The 20,704-nt window shown below is 34.4% G+C and overlaps 3 protein-coding genes and 1 pseudogene across 7 annotated transcripts; all 4 read left to right on the top strand.

The window, feature by feature from the left end:
- The first annotated feature begins 2,422 nt into the window (after nt 1–2,422).
- LOC112785400 (calmodulin-binding transcription activator 2-like) lies at nt 2,423–5,547 on the top strand (annotated as a pseudogene).
- Nucleotides 5,548–7,881: 2,334 nt separating this feature from the next.
- LOC112783089 (probable protein phosphatase 2C 10) lies at nt 7,882–11,789 on the top strand. The gene is made up of 6 exons (XM_025825856.3): nt 7,882–8,539; nt 8,784–8,879; nt 9,767–10,006; nt 10,134–10,410; nt 11,012–11,166; nt 11,251–11,789. Exons 2-6 carry the CDS (start codon nt 8,844–8,846, stop codon nt 11,386–11,388), a joined length of 846 nt encoding a protein of 281 aa, XP_025681641.1. The 5' UTR covers nt 7,882–8,539; nt 8,784–8,843; the 3' UTR covers nt 11,389–11,789.
- Nucleotides 11,790–12,332: 543 nt separating this feature from the next.
- On the top strand, nt 12,333–15,596 carry LOC112783088 (outer envelope protein 64, mitochondrial). 2 transcript variants are annotated; one of them, XM_025825854.3, is made up of 9 exons: nt 12,333–12,744; nt 12,823–12,975; nt 13,048–13,172; nt 13,740–13,865; nt 14,103–14,285; nt 14,468–14,612; nt 14,764–14,932; nt 15,062–15,196; nt 15,286–15,596. In XM_025825854.3, the coding sequence occupies exons 1-9, from the start codon at nt 12,497–12,499 to the stop codon at nt 15,487–15,489; spliced, it is 1,488 nt and encodes a 495-aa protein (XP_025681639.1). In that variant the 5' UTR covers nt 12,333–12,496; the 3' UTR covers nt 15,490–15,596. The 2 variants fall into 2 exon arrangements, with proteins under 2 accessions (XP_025681639.1, XP_025681638.1); XM_025825853.3 differs by having other exon boundaries at nt 12,342–12,744; nt 13,719–13,865.
- A 2,475-nt stretch (nt 15,597–18,071) lies between these two features.
- Nucleotides 18,072–19,716, top strand: LOC112785219 (uncharacterized). 4 transcript variants are annotated; one of them, XM_025828670.3, is made up of 4 exons: nt 18,072–18,840; nt 18,933–19,025; nt 19,098–19,165; nt 19,249–19,716. In XM_025828670.3, exons 1-4 carry the CDS (start codon nt 18,205–18,207, stop codon nt 19,427–19,429), a joined length of 978 nt encoding a protein of 325 aa, XP_025684455.1. In that variant the 5' UTR covers nt 18,072–18,204; the 3' UTR covers nt 19,430–19,716. The 4 variants fall into 4 exon arrangements, with proteins under 4 accessions (XP_025684455.1, XP_025684454.1, XP_025684453.1 ...); XM_025828669.3 differs by having other exon boundaries at nt 18,930–19,025; XM_025828668.3 differs by having other exon boundaries at nt 18,933–19,165.
- The last annotated feature ends 988 nt before the right edge of the window (nt 19,717–20,704 follow it).

The raw sequence follows: 20,704 nt of genomic DNA, 5'->3' as shown, positions 1-20,704 counted from the left end.
TTAAAAAAATGTAAGTAAATCGGTTTTTAGAATGGAATTTTTTTTTTTTTTTTTTTTTTTTTTTTTTTTTTTTTTTTTTTTTTTTTTCTTTACTCTGAATTATGCTGTCATTTATTCTTGAAACAATATACAAAGCATTTTAAGCTGTTCGGTATAGAAGGGTCTTGCTTTTAGTTCTGGTTTTTATTTATTTGCACGTTTGGCAATTATATTCGATGTGTTTTTTGGGTTCCTTATTTCTCAGGGTAACAAGACAAATACTGGAGAAATATGATTATTATGATGTTTCGTCTGACTCCAAAGGACCCCTTCTCCATCATCTGGCTACCACAAATTATAGCAACTTGCCTTCCACTGAGTACAGATTCCATGAGTCCAGCTAGCAGTTTGGCATCTTTACGTGAAGATGCTGATTCTGGTAACTATGGCTAAATTACTGTGCTAAGTCTTCAAAAATTAAATATTATGGTTTACTATTAAATCCATATGTTTGCATAAGATTATGTACTTTAGCCCATATAGTTCTGTTAAATGGTTTGATGATGTTTTCCCCCCAGAGGAGATTCACCAAGCAAGCTCCAGATTACACACACTAAATGAGTCACACAATAGCGGAATGGTCACCCGACAGACAAAGTTGATACTGGTTCGAACATTTTGTTATACATCCTTGTACCTCTTTTATTTTAGTTGTTACCCTTTTTCCTTTTTTCCCCCCTGTTAGGAACTCTCAACTCAAGCTTTTCTGAGATTTTGACTTATGTTAATTTCTATATATTTTCAGGTGATCGAGGACAGTCTTCAATTTCTGGAGATTATATCCCAGTTGTTCCGGCGGAAAGATTTGGAGGAAGTGATACTACTTATATTGATGGTCAGAAAGCACATAGCATGGCATCCTGGGACACTGTGTTGAAGCAATGCAATGCAGAATTGCAGAGTGATCCTTCGTTTGTACATTTCTTCCATACCATCGGAGTTTGATAGGAAACACTGTAGAACAAGAACGTAATGACTTTGGTGACCTCTTAGGGAGCAAAAGTAGCCTCACTGAGGAGGCAGGGAGCTCGCAATCTATCCAATCAAATTGCAGGTACTTTTGTTACTGCTTGCTATATTAGCAGTAGTATCTAAGAACTTATTTTTCATATGAGAAACTCATGATCTATGAGTGAGAGAACCAGTCTGGTGGCATTGGTACTTGAACTGCAGTCTGCGTTAATTTTAATTCAACTTAGTAATGAATATGATGAAATGCGTTGTGTTTTTAACTGTTTGATGTGGAGTTACATGTGCTGCACTAAATGGTATTGAATTGTGTTTGAAGCTGATAAAAGGCTAAAATACACCATGTCCTCTCTTTCTTCTCCCTCTAAAGTCGACCCTTCTCAAGATGTAACTGTATACAACCTTCTGCTAGGATGGGTATTATATTAAAGTAACCTTGTTTTATTAACATGTGGTCAGTTGAGTTCAAGTGTCTATTATATTAAAGTTTCAAACCAATTTATGAGATTTGGCAAAGATATGTAACTACTTACCTTTTGTTATTTTACTCGATCCAGATTCCTTTTGAAGAAAGTTCAGGACGCTTGCCAAACTTAACCCAATCATTGAGTTTGGAATTTGGATCTGATTATATATCTGGTTTAGTTGGGAATGAAACTCTTAATGCAAGTTCTGAAATTGATCCTCACCTGTTTAACTTTCATGGTGAGCCGAAAGAGCAGCATGTGCAACAACACTATCCAGAACGGCATGCAGATGGACAATCTCAGTATGCACTTCAATCAATTCTCTGAATAAAGTTCTTGGTGAAGAAAGTCTCCACCATGCTTTCACAGCAAAGCGCACATTATTGGATGGAGACGAGAGCCTGAAAAAGGTTGATAGCTTCTCTAGGTGGATTACTAAAACCCTTGGAGAGGTGGATGATTTGAATATGCAGTCTTCAGCTGGTATTTCATGGGGTACAGATGAATCTGGGCATGTGATAGATGATTCCTATTGAGCCCGTCCCTTTCTCAGGATCAGCTGTTTAGCATAAATGAATTTTCCCCCAAATGGGCTTATGCTGAAGTGGAACTGAGGTACTCGTCTCATGGATAGCACTTTGAATAATAAAGAAATAAATCAACATATGACAATAAAATAAAGAGAAAATAACAACATTGGTGACAGATTCCTATGCATTTTTTAAAAAAAAAATTATCAGCAACCATTTCCTAGTATTTCAGTGTGCATTCTAACAGACCCCTTTCCCCTTTAGTATGTCTTGTATGACCGTTGTTTGTAACATGAAATGAGAAAGAACCAGATTTCATTTGACAGACATTTTATATCCTATTTAAACCATGCAGGTGGTAATTGTTGGAGCTTTTTTGAAGTATCAACCGGAGGTGTCAACCTCTAACTGGTCTGTATGTTTGGGGAAGTGGAGGTCCTGCTGAGGTTTTAACTAATGGAATTCTGTGTTGCCAGGCCTCCACTCATAAGGTTGGACGGTTCCTTTCTATGTAACATGTTCGAATAGATTAGCTTGCAGTGAAGTGCGTGAATTCGACTATAGAGAAGGCTTTTCTGGAAATGTAGAATTTGCAGATTTTTATAATGATTCAACTGAAAGGCTGCTGCATTTGCGATTGGAAGAGTTTCTGTCCTCAAAACCAGTGTGCCCATCTAAACAAACCTTTGAGAATGATATGGAGAAAAGAGATGTAATTTTAAAGCTTATTTTTCTTAAGAGAGGAAGAGGAATTCTCGAGTAAGGAAGAGCAACATCTAGAATCTGATACATCCTCACAGAAGGTGAAGGCGCATCTGTTTCACAGGCAGATTAAAGAGAAGCTGTACTCATGGCTTCTGCACAAAGTAACTGAAAGTGATAAAGGTCCTAATGTGTTAGATAAGGATGGACAGGGTGTTTTACATTTAGCAGCTGCTCTTGGGTATGATTGGGCTATACAACCAATTTTTAACTGCTGGAGGTGGTATCAATTTCCGTGATGTGAATGGATGGACAGCCCTACATTGGGCTGCATCCTGTGGCAGGTAATGGTCCTTGAGATATTTTATTTCTCTTTGTTGTGCTGAGTTGATTGAGAATAAGTTTTTTCTACTGATCTGATTGAGGCTTCCTGCTTTCGATTGTACTCTGATCCTTTTTTTAGGGGAAAAAAATGCTTCTGACCTGTTCAAATTAGGATTTGTTTAAAAAATTATGTCCTGCAAAGGTTTAAGTTGCAGCATTTTACATGACCTAAATTCTTGTAAATATTTGAATTATTTTGGTTAAGACTATGAAACGTTTTTCCTTATGCATGTTAAATCAACTCACTTGGAGTTGCCTCTATAACCATAGCTTTTGGTGTGTGTAAGGGAGATAATATAAGCCTCTCCATAATGTGTTCAGCTTTAAGCATTATATATTATTTTCACCCAAATGCTGTTATTCTTCATAACTCTATTGGTTCCCAATGTTATCCTGTGTCCTTTTTTCAGAGAGCGGACGGTGGTTGTCCTTGTCACCATGGGTGCAAATTCTGGAGCATTGACAGATCCATCTCCAGCATTTCCAACCGGAAGAACAGCTTCAGAGCTAGCCTCTACCAATGGGCACAAAGGAATCTCCGGTTTCCTTGGTGAATCTTTATTAACTAGTCATCTTGAATCCCTCACAATGGATGATCAATATAAAGGTGGCAGGCAAGAGATTTCAGTAACAAAAGTAGTGCAGACAGTTTCAGAACGAACTGCTACCCCTGTGTTATATGGGGATGATATGCCAGATGATCCCTGCCTTAAGGATTCCTTACTGCTGTTCGTAATGCTACACAAGCTGCAGATCGTATACATCAGGTATTCAGAATGCAGTCTTTTCAGAGGAAGCAGTTGAATCAACTAGCAGATGATGAGTTTGGCTTGTCAGACCCGCGAGCTCTTTCCCTTCTAGCATCTAAGGCAAGCAAATCTGGACAAGGAGATCGTTAGCCAATGCTGCTGCAACACAGATACAGAAGAAGTTTCGTGGTTGGAAGAAGAGAAAAGAATTCTTGATCATTCGTCAAAGAATTGTTAAAATCCAGGTTCATTCATCCGCTCTCTTTACTTTAGTTTTTCATTTATTAGGGTAAATTACACAGACCTTCATTGAGGTTAGTTGAAACATTGATGTCTGCGCCATTTGTTACCTTCTCCTTTATTTTTTTAATTAAAAAAGGAGTGATTGGGTAATTGTTAGATCATTGAATCATTCTGCTACTTGGGAAATTCATCCTTGCAGCGCCTGGTAGTACTAATAGTGAGATTTGAATTATTCTTTTGTGTGAAGGCCCATGTAAGAGGTCACCAGGTTAGGAAGAGTCTAAAAAGCATAATCTGGTCTGTGGGAATCCTTGAGAAAGTGATATTACGGTGGAGACGCAAGGGCAGTGGCTTGCGCGGATTCAAACCCGATGCCCTTAATAAGGCCCCATTCAACAGAGTGATCCGCCGAAAGAAGATGATTATGATTTCCTCAAGGAAGGAAGAAAACAAAGTGAGGAGAAGTTCCAAAAGGCCCTTTCAAGGGTCAAGTCCATGGTTCAATATCCAGAGGCACGTGCTCAATACCGGCGCCTGCTAAATGTTGTTGACGACTTCCGTCAAACCAAGGTACGTATAATGTTCTGCTGTCATGTACATGCGACGTCTAAATTTATTGATAAAGAAATATTTGTGCGACTTTGTTTTTAGGTGACTATTCTCATGAAATTGTCATCCTGTAAAGATGATAGTTGAGAAAGTTTGATTAAATTGTCATCTAACAGTTTTTAATTATCATTTTTACATAGAAAAGAGTTCATGTGAGTAGTCACCTTGTTTTTAGTCTATGTACTCATCACCTTATCACAATAGAACTCTTGATCAAATTGAGTCAATTTTATGGTGAGTAGAGTGATGAGTACAGGAAAATAATTTATTCTATTACTAATTTCGGGAGGCTATTGGCATAATGAATGAATGATCAATAATGTGCTCATGTCATATCTTGCAGGCATGTAATATGGATTTAGTAAATTCTGAAGAGACAGTTGATGGTGTGGAGGATTTGATTGATATTGATATGCTCTTAGATGATGACAATTTTATTCCCATAGCATTTGATTGATTGATTGATTCTCTGCCGTGGTGGCTGCTGCTCCTCCTTTCATCCCCACTGTAAATACATGGCCAGTTGGCTTTATTTGGCATTGGGGTTGTCCTAACATCGTCTTGGTGTATATATTCCTGATCAGAAATGACTTGATTTCAATGCTGAATATAAATAGATAATCATAGCTAGCATGCATTTTGGTTGTAATCTAATAAGACATGGTTTGTTTTTCTTTTATGGTTTTATTTATATGACAGGATCAGAATGTTTCCTATTATAAATTAGTTCAGGTTTATAACATAAAGTGGTGTTAGCTTGCCGATGTATAAAATGGAATTTGTACACAAAGTGTACTGTGTTGAGAGGAATTATAACCGTGTGCTAAATGCTAATTATGATTTATTTTTATATTATATTATGTTGTGTTATATGGTTTCTCTTCTTCACAGAGGACACGTGGCAGAACCCCACCTTGCACACGTAGTTGACTGTATTTACGCGTGGCATGTCGGCTGTGATGATGATTCCAAATTGCCAACATAAACAATGGAATTAGAATTTCTTCATTATCTTCATCTTTCTCTCTTCTGTAATTATCAATGGATTTGACTTTGCTTTCTGATAGCTCCTTCCACCGATCACTGTACAGATACATATATAGATAGATACATGCATCATGCATGGGGAGTTGACCCATCCGTGTTTGCATTATATTGTTGCACACATGCACCATATTTTTGTGCTTTGGCTGCTCTCTGTTGAACTTAGTTGTGTTCATTACGTTTCTTTTTTATTAACATTGGTCTATCAATCTTCAAATGTATATATAATACTGCATGGTTTCAGGGAAAAAAAGTGTATGGGCGTATTGAGATGTCCAATATCTTTCTAAAACTAATATTCGGTGCAACGTGCTGGTCGGTGCCTTTTTTATTTAGATTGATGCACATATATTGTAAAGATGGAATTTTATATTCATTGGTTGAATACCTTTTGTGTCTGAGCTTTGGATTTTTATATCATGTTTCCTACAAATTCATATATTCATTTACATACGAATAGGTGATAAAATCTTAATAATAATCAATTTAACCACTACAATATTAAGTAGAATACAAGTAATCTTTGTGAATAGATAAATATAAAAGGTTACGTCTTTTACTGGATCTTTTTCAACATCTCTTACAAGCACAGAAGAAAATAAAACCAATAAAATGAGAGCATTAAGGATAAATAATTTTGGTTTTAATTTTAAGGTGAATAACTCTGTCTATATTATATAATTGGTTTTAAACCCGGATAAAGAAAAATGGTTATATTACATCTTCGATAACTAATATAAAAGTTTAGTCGAATATTACATAATTGATTCTAAACTTGGATAAAGAAGAAGGGTTATATTATATTTTTGAGAACTAATATAAAAACTTGGTCAAAATTTTCCGAAGTGGAGCAAAAATATTATTTCGCTAAAACTAGGAAGGAAGTTTAAGGTGAATAAATTTGCATAAAATTGGGTTTAGGGTTTGTGGTTGTGGGGGGACCTAGGGTTAGTGGTGCTGGGCCACAGTGGTGATGACTATCAAATAGGTTTGATATTGTAATTTGACCACTCAGCTTTTTACTGCAACGTGCACTTTGTGTTTATGGGGTGGACCTGTGGTAGAAATTCAGAACAAAAAACAACAAAATATTTTAGAGTGAGAGAGGAACAGGGTACTAGTATCTGACTTTCTGATAAAATTGTCAGCATAGTACCGCTAACAATTTAACTGCACCTATAGATTAAGCCCCACAAGATTCCTTCCCCTCAAAGTTGCAAACTTTCTGTATTCTTAACTCTCCTATATGGCATTTAATTCTTGTTTGAAAAAAAATAATACATAAAAGATTAATCCATGACACTCTTTTGTCGTCAATTGCAGATTGCATGATTCTATCCCCAGAAATGACAAGAGAGTTAATGTCCTGTCTGAAAATTCTAACCTGCAGGGTTGACTTATTTAATTTTGATCCTTTTTTCCTTTCTTAATTAATAATTAATTAATTATCACTCCTACAAACCCAATAAAATACATAATCTAATAGAGAGATACGTATTTCCTTTTTTAACCAGTAATTTTAAATTAGAGTTTTAAAATAACTAAACTCTTATATATATATATATATATATATATATATATTAAATAAAAGTATAAATTATTTTATCAATTATATTAAGTGTCTACGTAAATAAATTGTGACTGATTTGACGATTAATTTTTTATGTAGACATAATATTTTTATTATTTTATACTATTAGTAAATTGCATTCATTATATAATAATTGTAAAAAATAATCATTTTTATTAATGTAATAATATACAATTAAATATATAAAATTATTTTATATTATGTTAAAATTAAATTTAATTATAATACTAAATAAACTTTTTTTTGACAAAATATATAAATAGTTTCAAAAGCAGTCTAAAGACTTAATATAGTTAACAAAGAAATCCCAACATTTTTTTAAGATTGGAATTAAAATTTTTTCAAAGTCCTTTGTTCCCTTTATCTTTATTATTCAAATACTGCTGTAAAATAATAATTATGTTACGTGTATCTTAAAAAATAATAATTAAATTAATTATTTTGTGTAAAATATATATTAAAAATATATTATTTATAATTTAGCGACTAATTATTAGTGAACACCTAAATTTTTTGAAAGAAAAAACCATACAGTAACGTACAGAAAGGAGAATTTTTTATTAGTTACTTTGAATAAGCAAGGTTTTTAAAAACAATTAGAGGGTATTGTAAATGAATTATTTTCCCCTATCCTTTTGGGACAAGAGCTCTTGGAGGAAGTGAAGAGAATTATAGTTAGAAAAATTTGCTGACTTTTTGAGGTCTCCCAAGGCAGCCCCCCACCCTGAGAAGGGTGAGTGACCCAAAGAAAATGGCAGAGATTTTGAGTGTTTATGCGAACTATGAAACCTCAAAAACAGCTGTAATAATGAAAGCCAAATTGTGTCAGCAGCAATAAAAACAAAAAAACTGCAAAGTCAATAAGGGCAAGCTCTTCCTTTTATAACAAGAGTTTTCTTTTTTCTTTTTCTTTTTATTCTTTTGCAGTCATTGCACATTAGACTTTCTCCCTAAAACCAGAACGGTTACAATATACAACACACCCCATCACCTTATTCTATTCAATTCTATTCTCTCCCATTAATAATAAGCGCTCTCTCTATTAAGAGGGCTCTTTTGGTATAAGCTTCTTTGTGTTCTGTTCTGTTCTGTGTTATTGCTCTGTCTCTTTCTCTTCTTCTCCTTAAGTGGACGGCATAATCCGTGACCACCCACTTCCTATATAGATCCTCCATCTCATTCCCTAGTGCCAAAGCTCAGTTCTTTGGATTGGTTAGTGAATTTCTCTCCCACTTCTTCATCTGGGGTGTTCAAAAGTTTTTCCATTTTTATTTTTTTATTTTTTTAATATTTTGGTCTCTAGGAGGTTTATTTTTGGGTTTTTAGAATTGCTTGCTTGGGTGATCGGCAATTTCTGGTGATAATTAACTGCGCTTGGGGATTTTATAAAATTTGTTTAATTTATTAATTTATTTTCCCTGACGTCAAGTTTTCATGGAATTTTTCTGTTTTAAAGATTAGTAGAAGAGGTAGATGTTGAAAACTAACCGAAGGTGAGGTGAGGCAGCTGAATTACATGGATAATCTCTGTTGCTTCAATTCTGTCTCTCAGGTGAGAATTCCTGCTTTCCTTATTGTTGTTATTTTTTTTATAAATATATTCTCTTCTCTTTGAAATGATCATGCATATTCAATTCCTTAGGCTGTGTTTGGTAAAGGGTATAGAAGGAATAGAGAAGACGAAAAAATTGTGTGTCTTCCTTCTTTCTTTCTATATCCTTTTTTTTTTGTAGAGAGAAAATTCGGCAAATTTTGCATAACAACAGAGACATTTTGCATATTTTTATCTCTGTTCTCCAAATGTGTCTTCATATTTTTGTCTGTGTTTTCCTTTGAAGAGCTATGGTATAGTTAGGTGGGGATTAAGTTCTGGTGGTGCAGTGAATGAGGCCTTAGAACTGTCCCAAATTTTATAATTATAGTTAGGTGGAGCGTTTGATAATCTGTTTTTTGCTTCTTTGAGAAGTAGATCGAAAGCTGCCTTTGTGTTTTGTCTATAAAGTACTAAAATTTTTAAAAGCCTATTGAAATGCACTCAATATTTTGGAGAATGCCAGTGATGTTTCATTGCAGGCAGTTTATTAGGATATCACTATATCAGGTTCTGAGTCTTTGTAACTAGATTGATTTTGAGTTTCTCAAGGAGGGAAAGGAGCCAAGAGCTGTCCTAGTACCGACTATATCGACTATCTTCGCCATATCTTAGGTTGTGTCCGGCTTAACGGATTGCTCTCGCATAAAGGACAATATTTTTGGAGGGTGGATTTTATAGGACTTGACATGTTAGCTGCATACTTGAACAATGTAGGACTTAAAAGTGGAGTACTAACAACTTTTTTTTATGCTGTGTTAAACTGTGAAACATTTGATCATTTTTGGTTTTGTGCCTTTTTTCTTGTTCTAATTTTGTGATTATCTTTCAAACCTCTTTATGTTTAGGTGGTTGGAGGTCGTTCTTCATGTAGCTCCGGCAAGGGTAGGAGCTCTCAGTATGCAGTCAAGTATGGCTTCAGTCTAGTTAAAGGGAAAGCGAATCACCCAATGGAGGACTATCACGTGGCGAAATTTGTCCAGTCGAGAGGGCAAGAGCTAGGACTTTTCGCTATCTATGACGGACACTTGGGAGACACTGTTCCAGCATATCTACAAAAGCATCTGCTTTCTAATATCTTGAAGGAAGTAAGTTGTTCAACCAATTTCTAGAACTGAACATTGGGATGTTCAGAGAAAAGTTCTCCCTTCTTTTCTGGTATATGTTGCATATTTCGTGAAGACTATTTCTTTAAGCTATGATTGATTGTTACAGGCAGACTTCTGGAATGATCCAAGCAGTTCCATCATTAAGGCCTACGAGACAACGGATCAGGCCATTCTTTCTCACAATCCTGATCTGGGACGGGGCGGATCAACTGCAGTGACTGCAATTCTCATAAATAATCAGCAATTGTGGATAGCGAATGTTGGAGATTCACGAGCAGTTCTGTCACGGGGAGGGCAGGCCATACAGATGACGGTAGATCATGAGCCCAATACCGAAAGGGGCATAATCGAGAACAAAGGCGGATTTGTCTCAAACATGCCAGGTTCTTAAGCAAACCTTAATGAGCCTTGCCTATTTGATATTGCCTACATTTTTACATGCTAAATTGAAACCTCAAGAATGTGTTATGCTTGAGAAGATTATATATGCATCATGAGCCTCATTTGCATTTTCAAAGAGGATCAACATCATAATTTGTTTATAAGAAGTAAAAGTAATTTGCTAAGATCAGGCTGAACTATGCAAAAATGAGAGTTAACCTTCCTCTGTTGATCAAAGATTCATGGATGTATCTATTGAAACCAATTGTGTCTCTTTGTGATCCATAAATCTTGAAAATCAAATTACCACCTCTGCTTGACTGATTTTCGATACATGCATGACTTACAAATACAATCTGCACATTTATTAGAAAAGTGAAGGATAGGTTCAACCAAATACAAAAAATTGAAAGACCATCCATTCTGTTCAGATTTAAAGAGTAGTAAAGAGTATTTTCTGTCATCCCCATGTTAATCCAAAATGTGTTGGAATCAGAATGCCTTACATGCATATGTGGCCAATATCCTCAGAAATCTAAAGTTTACCAAAAATAAATTGTGTATTCTGTAATCATTTCTTTGCATGTGGATGTTATATATCAGGAGATGTTGCAAGAGTGAACGGGCAGCTTGCAGTTTCTCGGGCATTCGGAGACAGAAACCTCAAATCGCACTTGCGATCTGATCCTGATGTACAACATTGTGACATTGAACAAGATACTGAGCTTTTGATTCTGGCTAGTGATGGTCTTTGGAAGGTTATCCATCAATCTCTTCTTTATGGCGAGTATTTTCCTTAAAACATTTAATTTTGAACTCGAATTTCTCATTTGTTCTTGCAGGTAATGGCAAACCAAGAAGCAGTGGATATTGCGAAAAAGATCAAAGATCCTCAAAAGGCAGCGAAACAGCTAGCTGCGGAGGCATTGAACAGAGACAGTAAAGATGACATTTCATGCATTGTAGTTCGTTTCAAGTGATTCAGGGTTCTCCTCCATCCATTACATTCAATCTTTGATGACTCACCAATATAGGGATGCAAAGTCCATGCTCCTTCTTCTTCTGGAAATTTCTGCAACCATAGGTTCCCCCATCCCCAGAATTATCTGTAAAATTGATGTTCTTGACATTAGGTGGTTCTATTTTAGCATTTCTTGATTTCTTCAGTGTAGATTAATACCATCATTTTTCTCTGTATTTTGCTTTGTGACATGGAGTAGTGTGACATTTGAGATGGGTATATGGTTAGTTTTTCTAATGATCAAAAGTTAGGCACTCTAAGTTCCTGTGATTCAGAGTGGTAACTAGTACAATTCTTTTTTAAGAGAGTTTCTTAGTATTCAAATTCCTGACTTTATAAGTAAAATTTGTTTCAATTTAACTTTTGGGTGGATATATCCTATAATCCTATCTTCGGTTGATTATTTTAAGCTTTTTTTTCTCCCCTCAATTTCATTAGTTAACTCTGCCACTATTACTAATTGTAAATGAGGTTTGAGTATACCAGAAGTGGAGCTTCTTCTATTAGGCTTGCCTCTAAGTATCAAACTAAGCTAAAATTGGTTTCAAATTACCTATAGTATATATGGACTATTTTCATGAAAATATCTTCGTATCAAAATAATAGTAGAAAATTATCAGATCATTTGATGAAATTACTTAACAAAAAATGTTATATATATATATATATATATATATATATATATATATATATATATATATATATATATATATATATATATATAATGATCGTGTAATTTATCTATAATATTATTTTATACTTTAATTTTTATTTAATATACATATAGTATGATTATTGCTTAATATAACATATTTTAACTTTTTTACATAAAAAAAAATCTTCAATTATCCAAAATCTATACTTCTATACTTCTACAGTTCTATGTTCTTTTACTATCTTTATGACCTGAACTTCAGATTTTTTTTAACTGTAAGAAATGAAAAGTTGTGAGTTGTGACTCAAAATCTGAACCGTTGACTGCGCTATGCTGATGTCATGTCTTCTACCACCTTCCGCGCTTCCTCAACCGCCAACCACCACCTTCTATTCTCTCTGTTTTCTGCATCATGTCCAAAGCCCTCAATCTTCTAAAGCGCAATGCTTCCAACCCCAAACTCTGGCTTCTCCTCGGCCTTGGCCTCACCACCGCCGTCCTTCTTGTCACCGAGACTCGCCGTAGACGGCGGAGGCGGAGGATTCCCATCTCCCCCGATAAGGAGTTGTACGGTGCCTTTATGCAGCGTTTTGAGCTTCTTCCTTTCCCTGGCGCGCGCAACCAAATGCTATGTGGCCTAACCTTTGCAGTGAAGGACATGTTCGTAATTTTCTTTTGTATATTCCTTGCTTCCATTCGCGTTTCCTATCTGCTTCGTTGAATTGAATGATTCTTCAGATTTCATGTGAAGGGGAACGTGACGGGGTTTGGGAACCCTGATTGGAAGAAGACGCACCCTCAAGCTGAGATTACCGCCCTTGTTGTCACCGCTCTGCTCAGCAACGGTGCCACTTGTGTTGGCAACACTCTTATGGACGAATTCTCTTTCGGGTTTGCGCTTCTCCTCTCGATTTCTCATTCACTTTTCAGGACAACTTATTCAATTATCACTTTCTTTTGCAGGATTTCCGGTCAGAACCACCATTATGGAACCCCCATCAATCCTCGCACGCCGTCTTGCATTCCCGGAGGTTCTTCCAGTGGCTCTGCCGTGGCCGTTGCTGCCGGCCTAGTTGACTTTGCTATTGGTGAGTGTGTTTTTGTCGTTGCTATTTTGCATAAAGTAGAAACTCCGGTGCTATTAACTTCATGTTGATAGCTAAAGTTAGATGATAATTTAGTCAAACCTGTCAAATCATTCAATGACTCTTAGAACTGCATCTGAGTTTCCACCATAATAGGTTTGTGTTGCACATTTTTAACGCGGGAAATAATCATACATTTAACAAATCTAACATATAGTTGAAGTTTGGATAGAAATAAATTTTTGGGGGCAAGCATTAAATATACTCTAGGATTATGCAAGTATGTGAGAATGAAAATGATGCAATAAGTTAATTATTTAGAGATTAGTTCAAACATTATAATGTATATTCAAATGAAATATGTAATGAGATTTATTTCCTGTGTTAAATACGATTCATTATTCTTGTGTTTAACTGTATTTCATTTGACTTATTGTTTAAGTATCCATTTTCTACAAGACAATAGGGTTGTAACTTGTAACGGATAACATTTTAGGGTTTCTAAAATTGACATTCTGAATGAGCATAATTAGTAAACTTTACACACAGCTGCTGTATTTGTTTCTGTAGGTACTGATACTACAGGATGTGTCAGAATTCCAGCAGCATTTTGTGGCATTCTTGGGTTTCGACCATCTCATGGAGCTGTAACAACCATTGGAGTTCTTCCAAATGCACAAAGTCTAGATACTATTGGTATGTTGCATGATTAAGTCTTTGGTTGTTATACTTTTGAATGTATCTGATTTTATCATAGATTATAAGGTTTTATTTCTTGGAGTCAGAACTATGTGCATGTCAATACACAACTGAGTATGATATTACAAAACTATGGTTAATTGTTTGATATCTTACATACATATGTTCAAGATCCTGATCAACAATTGCAGTTTTTCTGATTGTTTATTTCTTTATTGTCTAATTACATTTCAGGATGGTTTGCTCGAGATCCATCTGTCCTATCTCTTGTTGGACGTGTTTTACTTCAATCCAATTCAGTAGAGACCAAAAGGATAAGGCAGATTTCGTTTGCTGATGATCTTTTTCAGTTATCTAAAGTTCATAATCTGAAGACAGTATCTGTTATCGGCAAAGCTATTGAGACTTTGACTGGTTGTAAGTATCTGGACATTTGAGGACTGATCTGTGTGTGTTCATATTTAATAAAATCTCTTTCGGTTGATTCGTGGTTTAAAAAAGGAAAGAAAATTTTTGTTGTTCAAAGAAGAGAAAGTTCAAGCATATGGTGCATGATGAAGCATTGGATCACAAAGAAATTTTTCCCTTCTGTTTTGCAGATCCGTCTCCAAGACATATGAATATTTGCCAGTATATTGCTTCTAAAGTTCCCAATCTAAAGGGTTTCTGTGAGCAATTAGCTCATCAACAAGATGGAACATCAATTTTGAAAGCTCTCTCTACAGTAATGTTATCATTACAAGGGTATGTCCTTCATTTTTATCATTTGACTTAGATTAGATTATGTTACACTTTATGATTTTATCCTTTTTGTTAAAAAGCATATTGCATTATATATTTTTGTTGATGGCCTAATATATTATTTTATAATCCTGGACTTGCACCTTATTTCCAGATATGAATTCAAAACCAATCATGAAGAATGGATTAAACATGCAAAACCCAGGTTAGGGTGTTATGCATCTGATCGTGTTACTGCGGCCATCAAAACTACAAATGATAATATAAAAGCCTTGTACAGAGTAAGGACAGAGATGCGAGCTGCTTTTCAGTGTCTTCTAAAGGTAGTGTAATATCTATAGTAGGTTCCTAAACTGTTAAAAGATCGACATGGAATTTGATTATATTTTGAAGATGATGAATACCTCTATGCTATTCCCTTACCTCCTCAGTGTTTTATTTTTGTCATATAGGATGATGGAATACTAGTTATTCCCACTGTTGCAGACAACCCATTAAAGCTTAATACAGAGAAAGAGATTTCTTCCGAGTTCCATGAAAGAGCTTTTGCATTATCCAGCATTGCTAGCATCTCTGGTTGTTGTCAGGTAAATTTCTCTCACATATTTTTCCTCAGTTCATATGCATTCTTCTGAGACTTGGGTTAATTTTATATTTGGTTTTGCATTATTTACAGGTTGCAATTCCATTAGGACATCATAATGATTGTTGTGTCTCCGTGTCATTCATGTCATCACATGGAACTGATAAATTTCTACTTGATACTGTCTGTGACATGTATAAAACTCTTCAAGAGCAAGTTAGTGTCGCTTACTCTCCTTTGCCACCACCAGATACTAATGGTAATTTTGAAATTTATGACCTTTTGGAGAACGTTTAGTTCTTTCTTAAATTTTTGCGGTCAGAATCTCATGCAACATTTCTTTTGTAAATATCATCACTATCATTATTACTTAATAAAATCCACAAGGCTTGATTAGAACAGAATTTGGATTTGAATCTTATGCTATTCTTAGTCTAGCCAAGCAGGAGCTTAGCTACGCTTGAAAGAGAGACGGGGAGACAAAGACTAAGAGACTAAATTAAGTCTTTATATTATATTTGATATAAATTGAATTATGTCTTAGTATCTTATTTGGTTCAAGATAAATATGGATATAAAATGAAAATATTTATTAAAATATCCTTAATTATTAAAAAAATATTAAAGTTTCAGTCACCGTTTTCATAAATTCTAGTCTCTTGGGTAGCATTTGTTGAGGTACTGGGACGGAGACCGAGAAACTGGAATTCAGTATACAATAATGTTTGTTCCATTTTTGGCTGATTTGGAATTGGTTCTATATACTTTTCCTTATAGTATTATGTTTGTTAGTCTAGAGACTGGTACTAAAATTTCAGTATTTCAATACCTCCAAAAAGTAGAGACACAAGGGACTGAAATTTTTTGGAATAGCCACTGAAACTTGAATAATATTTTATACCTAAAATACCTCCATTTCAATTAATTAATTCCAACTTTATCCTTAGGAAAAGTCTAGGGGGCCAGCAACTTTTGTGTTTTTTGGCCAGCACTTAACCATCAAAACAAAAGTGAGTGATTTTCCACCATTAGATGTAATCTCACACCATTAAAAACACTATTGATGGCCAATTGATAGTTACAAAACACCAAAATTGCTGGCCCCTAGCATTCCTCTTGTGCAAATTAAATTAAAGTTTCAGTTTCTGTCTCGCACTTTACACCACTCAGTCTTTGTCTCTCAGTCTTAGTCTCTCAGTCTTAGTTTTTCAGTCTCTGTCTTTCTTTCAAACGCTACCTTGTATCTTTATTTTCTAGAGATATTGTAGGGATTGAAATTTTATATCCTAGAATTGAAATTTTAGTTCCATTCTCTAGCCATTAAATACAATACTGAGTTTTAAATTTTCAGTTTTAATTTTAATTTCTAAAAATAAACACTATCTTATTGATGGTTTTGGGATTCAAGGGTCATATTATATCTTTTATATAAAAAAAGAAAAACAAAAATTTAAACTTTATATTTTAGAATTTTTGAGATGCAATATATTGCTGAGTTTGTGTTTCACGATATGCAATGATTATGAATGTTTAATACGTTATATAATATTTTGTCTGTATATATAAAAGTAGTTGTCAAACTTTTTAATTTAACTTGTATCTCACTCTCATTCTAAAAAAAAAAAGAAAAGAAAAATATATATTAGATTTAACTAGTAGCTGGGAGAACAAGTCTGATAATGTTCAATTCCTTGTTACTCGGAAAGACTATCAAAGACGGGAAAAAAAAAAAAAAACCAAAGCAGCAAGGCTGTTTAAAAAAAAAAAAGTTGCTTAGCACTTACAAACATCTAAGATAAATTTATAATATTTTTATTATGATATCTAAATTATTTAACTTACGTTTAAAAATAAAAATGAAAAATTTAAAATTTATTAAATATTATTTATTAAAGTCATATGTCCAGACATGGAATTTTTAAAATCAGTGTAATTAGATATTCTTTAAAAATTATCTATTATTTAGCCTTTAAATATAAAAGTTTGTAAAATAAGACATTACGTGAAGAAATACAATTCTGAAACGAAGTGCACAAAATATGAATTCCCAAGTCTCAATTAAAGTTGAAGAAGAAAGAATATACGACTCTATACAACATGTTTTCCATGATTAGAGTGTCACTACACGAAGCAGATTCAGAGTCCTGCCAGAGCATCAAAACCCTATTATTGTTGCCTTCTAAAACTGACACTTAGGCAAACCGACCTCAGTTTGCCAGAACCTACTAGAACCATTTTCTTTTTTTTTTTTTTTTGGGTACAATAACTTGTTTTTAATTTACAGTAATAAGAATATTAAAAAAAATAAAAAAATAGTCAAAATTTATTTTATTTAATATTTATTTATTACAAAATATATTAAATAAAACAAAAAATTAATAATTTTTTATTAATATTTTTTGTTATCAAATATTTCTGTATCATAATATGTTAATCATTATACGCTGATGAATTGGGTTGAGAATTATATCCCACTCTGCTAAACTGAACTAATTTTAGACAACGAATACATCATCTACTCTAGTATTAAAAATTAGATAACCTAATTTTTTGTATAAAGTGGTTCATGTATTAATCTTATTTAATTAGAAAAGCTGAAGTATTATTGAACTTGAATTAGAATAGATTGCCGAAAAGGAAGGAAGACAAAAACAGAAAAACCAGAGAAAATGAAATAAGCTATGTTTTAGGAGCTGCATGTAACATGTAACAGTGCTCGTAAATTTGCCACCCTCAGTTTTTGGCATTACCAATTCTCTACATTCTGTTGACTATTGTCTCGCTTTCTCCGCACAACCGTCTTCAATCTCATTCTCAACTTTGATTGTAATTCCAATGAACCTTGTCACCATTGACAACCACAAAACCGCCACAATTACTCAAACATCATCATCATCATCATCATCCAGCTTCTCTCCTTCAACACTGTACCCATTTCAAATCCTCCGTAAACATTCACATTGGTCATAAAAAGTTTCAATCTTATTTCCGATTGTGATTGGTAATCATCCCATGTTTCCCAGGCTTTCAAAATGCTTCAGCTTCACCGCTTCCAGAGACTGGTTGTACCGCCAGTCGTTCTCCGTGGCGGGCCTCCGCGCCGTGGTATCAGACTTGGGCGACGGAACCGTCATGCATTGCTGGGTGCCGAAGATCCATGACACAAGCAAACCCAGCCTGGTCCTGATCCACGGTTTTGGCGCGAACGCAATGTGGCAATACGGCGACCACCTTCGGAACTTCGTGGCACACTTCAACGTTTACGTGCCTGACCTTCTCTTCTTCGGCGATTCCTTCACGTCACGACCTGAGAGGACGGAGTCCTTTCAGGCCGTGTGCTTGAGGAAGCTGATGGAGTTTCATGGTGTCCACAGGATGAGCTTGGTTGGGATCAGCTATGGTGGCTTTGTGGCGTATAGTTTGGCTGCACAGTTCCCTGAGAAAGTGGAGAAGTTGGCGCTTTGTTGCACGGGTGTTTGCTTGGAGGAGATTGACATGAAAAATGGGTTGTTTAAGGTTTCTGATTTGGATGAAGCTGCAAGCATTTTGATGCCTCAGACTCCCGAGAAGCTCAGGGAGTTGATGCGGCTATCTTTTGTTAGGCCTGCTAGGGGCGTCCCTACTTGGTTCCTTGCAGATTTCATTCAGGTATCCCTCTTTAATTTCTTTGCATAATCAAATCAAAGATAGAGACATATGATTTATTTAATTGATGCTTTATTTGGAAACAAGCTAAGCAGGTGATGTGTACACGTTGCATTGATGAGAAGAGAGAATTACTTGAGGCAATACTCAAAGGTCGAAAACTTTCTAATCTTCCCAAGATCCAACAGGTATTTATCCAATTCACCTATTCTTTGAATTTTTTGAACATTTACATGATTCTCTGGTATTGGATGGAGCAGAACACGCTAATCATATGGGGGGAGCAAGATCAGATATTCCCTCTTGAGTTAGGACACAGATTACAAAGGTGAGATAGATTTCTCAACCCAGCACATACAAGTTCGAAGCATCATCTTAAACAACAATGGACTTGTCTTTGATTTGGAGCAGGCATATAGGGGAAAGTGCTCATATTGTGGTGATCAAGAATGCAGGGCATGCAGTGAACCTAGAGAAGTCTAAAGAGTTTGCCAGGCACTTGAAATCTTTCCTCGTTGGTCCCAAGGCATGTTCGTCCTCCCCCTCACTTAGTTTTAGTTTTAGATGGACAAATCCAGAAGGACATTCTTGATCTCAGTAAGTCATGCAACTTTCTTCTTTTTTAGCAAGGGAATCATGATCATCAAGATTGCTTGGTTAGACTGGAATAGGATCCTTACAATTATTCTCATTCTCATTTTAGAGGATCTATATTCGTATTATGTTTGGATAAAAATAAAGTCTAAGAAAGAGAGATGTAATTAATACCAATATGATTGCTAGTAATAGTGTTAGCTAATGTTCTGTAATCATTTTTTGTAAATTTGTAGTGTTTGCTTTTGGTGATTAATTAGTGAAACACAGCATCATTTTCTACTATGTTACCTCGCATGGAGACAACTGATCATATTCACAAACAAGTTATTGAAATTTCAATCCGCAATACTACATAGCCACAAATATTATTATTTTGAGTCAACAGCAATAACTTGTACCCACATTTACATAAATTTGTATACATAAAACACATAAGTTTATATTTATATTTATTGGAGTTTACACACATGAATTAATATAATTTTTGTACTCATAGTTATTAGAACAAAAATATTTAGTAACAAAAAAGAATTAACCAAAAACAGTCCGAATTTGCTAATAAATATTAAATAAAGCAAGTTTTAGATTTTTTTTAGTATTATTGATTTATTGAATTAGAATTTGCACACATAAATAAATAAAATTTATCAAAAATATTTGGTAATAAAAAAAATTAATAAAAAATAGTCAAAATTTATCTTAATTAATATTCATTAATTTGTCTATCTATACTTTTTCTTACAAAAATTAATGAATGAATGTTAAATAAAATAAGTTCTGACTGTTTTTTTTTTTTTTGTCATTCTTATTTATTGAAAATAATTTGGCATTTATGTAAGAAAATTTTCTGAATATCAGCAGCTTATGTATTTATGGAAGAAAAGTTTTAAAATTTTGTATTAATAAGTCAATTCATTTTTCTTCTGGTGCTGGTCAATTCCGCTCTACTTTGTGGCTTATAATTTTCAAAGTTGATACAGAATTAATGCAAAATTGGGATCAATCCGAATTACCGGGTCAAATTCAATATAGCATTATGGCATATTTCCTAACATGCACGACATTGCATTTGGCCATGTCACTGTCACTTTGTCACTTGTTAATTGTGATTAGATAAAAGTAAATTGTCTTGTACCAGAGACGTTCAGTATCAATCATATGTAGAAATAAAACAAAATAAGGGAGAGAAGAGACAAAATAAGTTAACAAGATGTCCTTTCTTTTCATATTCAATTTCTATATATTATCAAATATTCAATAGAAAGATATA

Source organism: Arachis hypogaea, chromosome 20, assembly GCF_003086295.3.
Source record: "Arachis hypogaea cultivar Tifrunner chromosome 20, arahy.Tifrunner.gnm2.J5K5, whole genome shotgun sequence".
Classification (NCBI taxonomy): Eukaryota; Viridiplantae; Streptophyta; class Magnoliopsida; order Fabales; family Fabaceae; genus Arachis; species Arachis hypogaea.
Note: the sequence above shows the minus strand (reverse complement) of the source record. Positions and strands in the feature narration are given on the sequence as shown.

Excerpts from the sequence above, each read along its gene's own strand:
- LOC112783089 (XM_025825856.3), top strand. The coding sequence starts at position 8,844 with ATGGATAATCTCTGTTGCTTCAATTCTGTCTCTCAG. Across the intron at positions 8,880-9,766 it reads GCTTCAATTCTGTCTCTCAG|GTGGTTGGAGGTCGTTCTTC; the intron begins GTGAGAATTCCT and ends CTTTATGTTTAG. Across the intron at positions 11,167-11,250 it reads CTAGTGATGGTCTTTGGAAG|GTAATGGCAAACCAAGAAGC; the intron begins GTTATCCATCAA and ends TTGTTCTTGCAG.
- LOC112783088 (XM_025825853.3), top strand. The coding sequence starts at position 12,497 with ATGTCCAAAGCCCTCAATCTTCTAAAGCGCAATGCTTCCAACCCCAAA. Across the intron at positions 13,173-13,718 it reads CCTAGTTGACTTTGCTATTG|CTGCTGTATTTGTTTCTGTA; the intron begins GTGAGTGTGTTT and ends CTTTACACACAG. Across the intron at positions 15,197-15,285 it reads GCATCTCTGGTTGTTGTCAG|GTTGCAATTCCATTAGGACA; the intron begins GTAAATTTCTCT and ends CATTATTTACAG.
- LOC112785219 (XM_025828667.3), top strand. The coding sequence starts at position 18,205 with ATGTTTCCCAGGCTTTCAAAATGCTTCAGCTTCACCGCTTCCAGAGAC. Across the intron at positions 18,841-18,929 it reads TCCTTGCAGATTTCATTCAG|CAGGTGATGTGTACACGTTG; the intron begins GTATCCCTCTTT and ends AAACAAGCTAAG. Across the intron at positions 19,166-19,248 it reads TTAGGACACAGATTACAAAG|GCATATAGGGGAAAGTGCTC; the intron begins GTGAGATAGATT and ends GATTTGGAGCAG.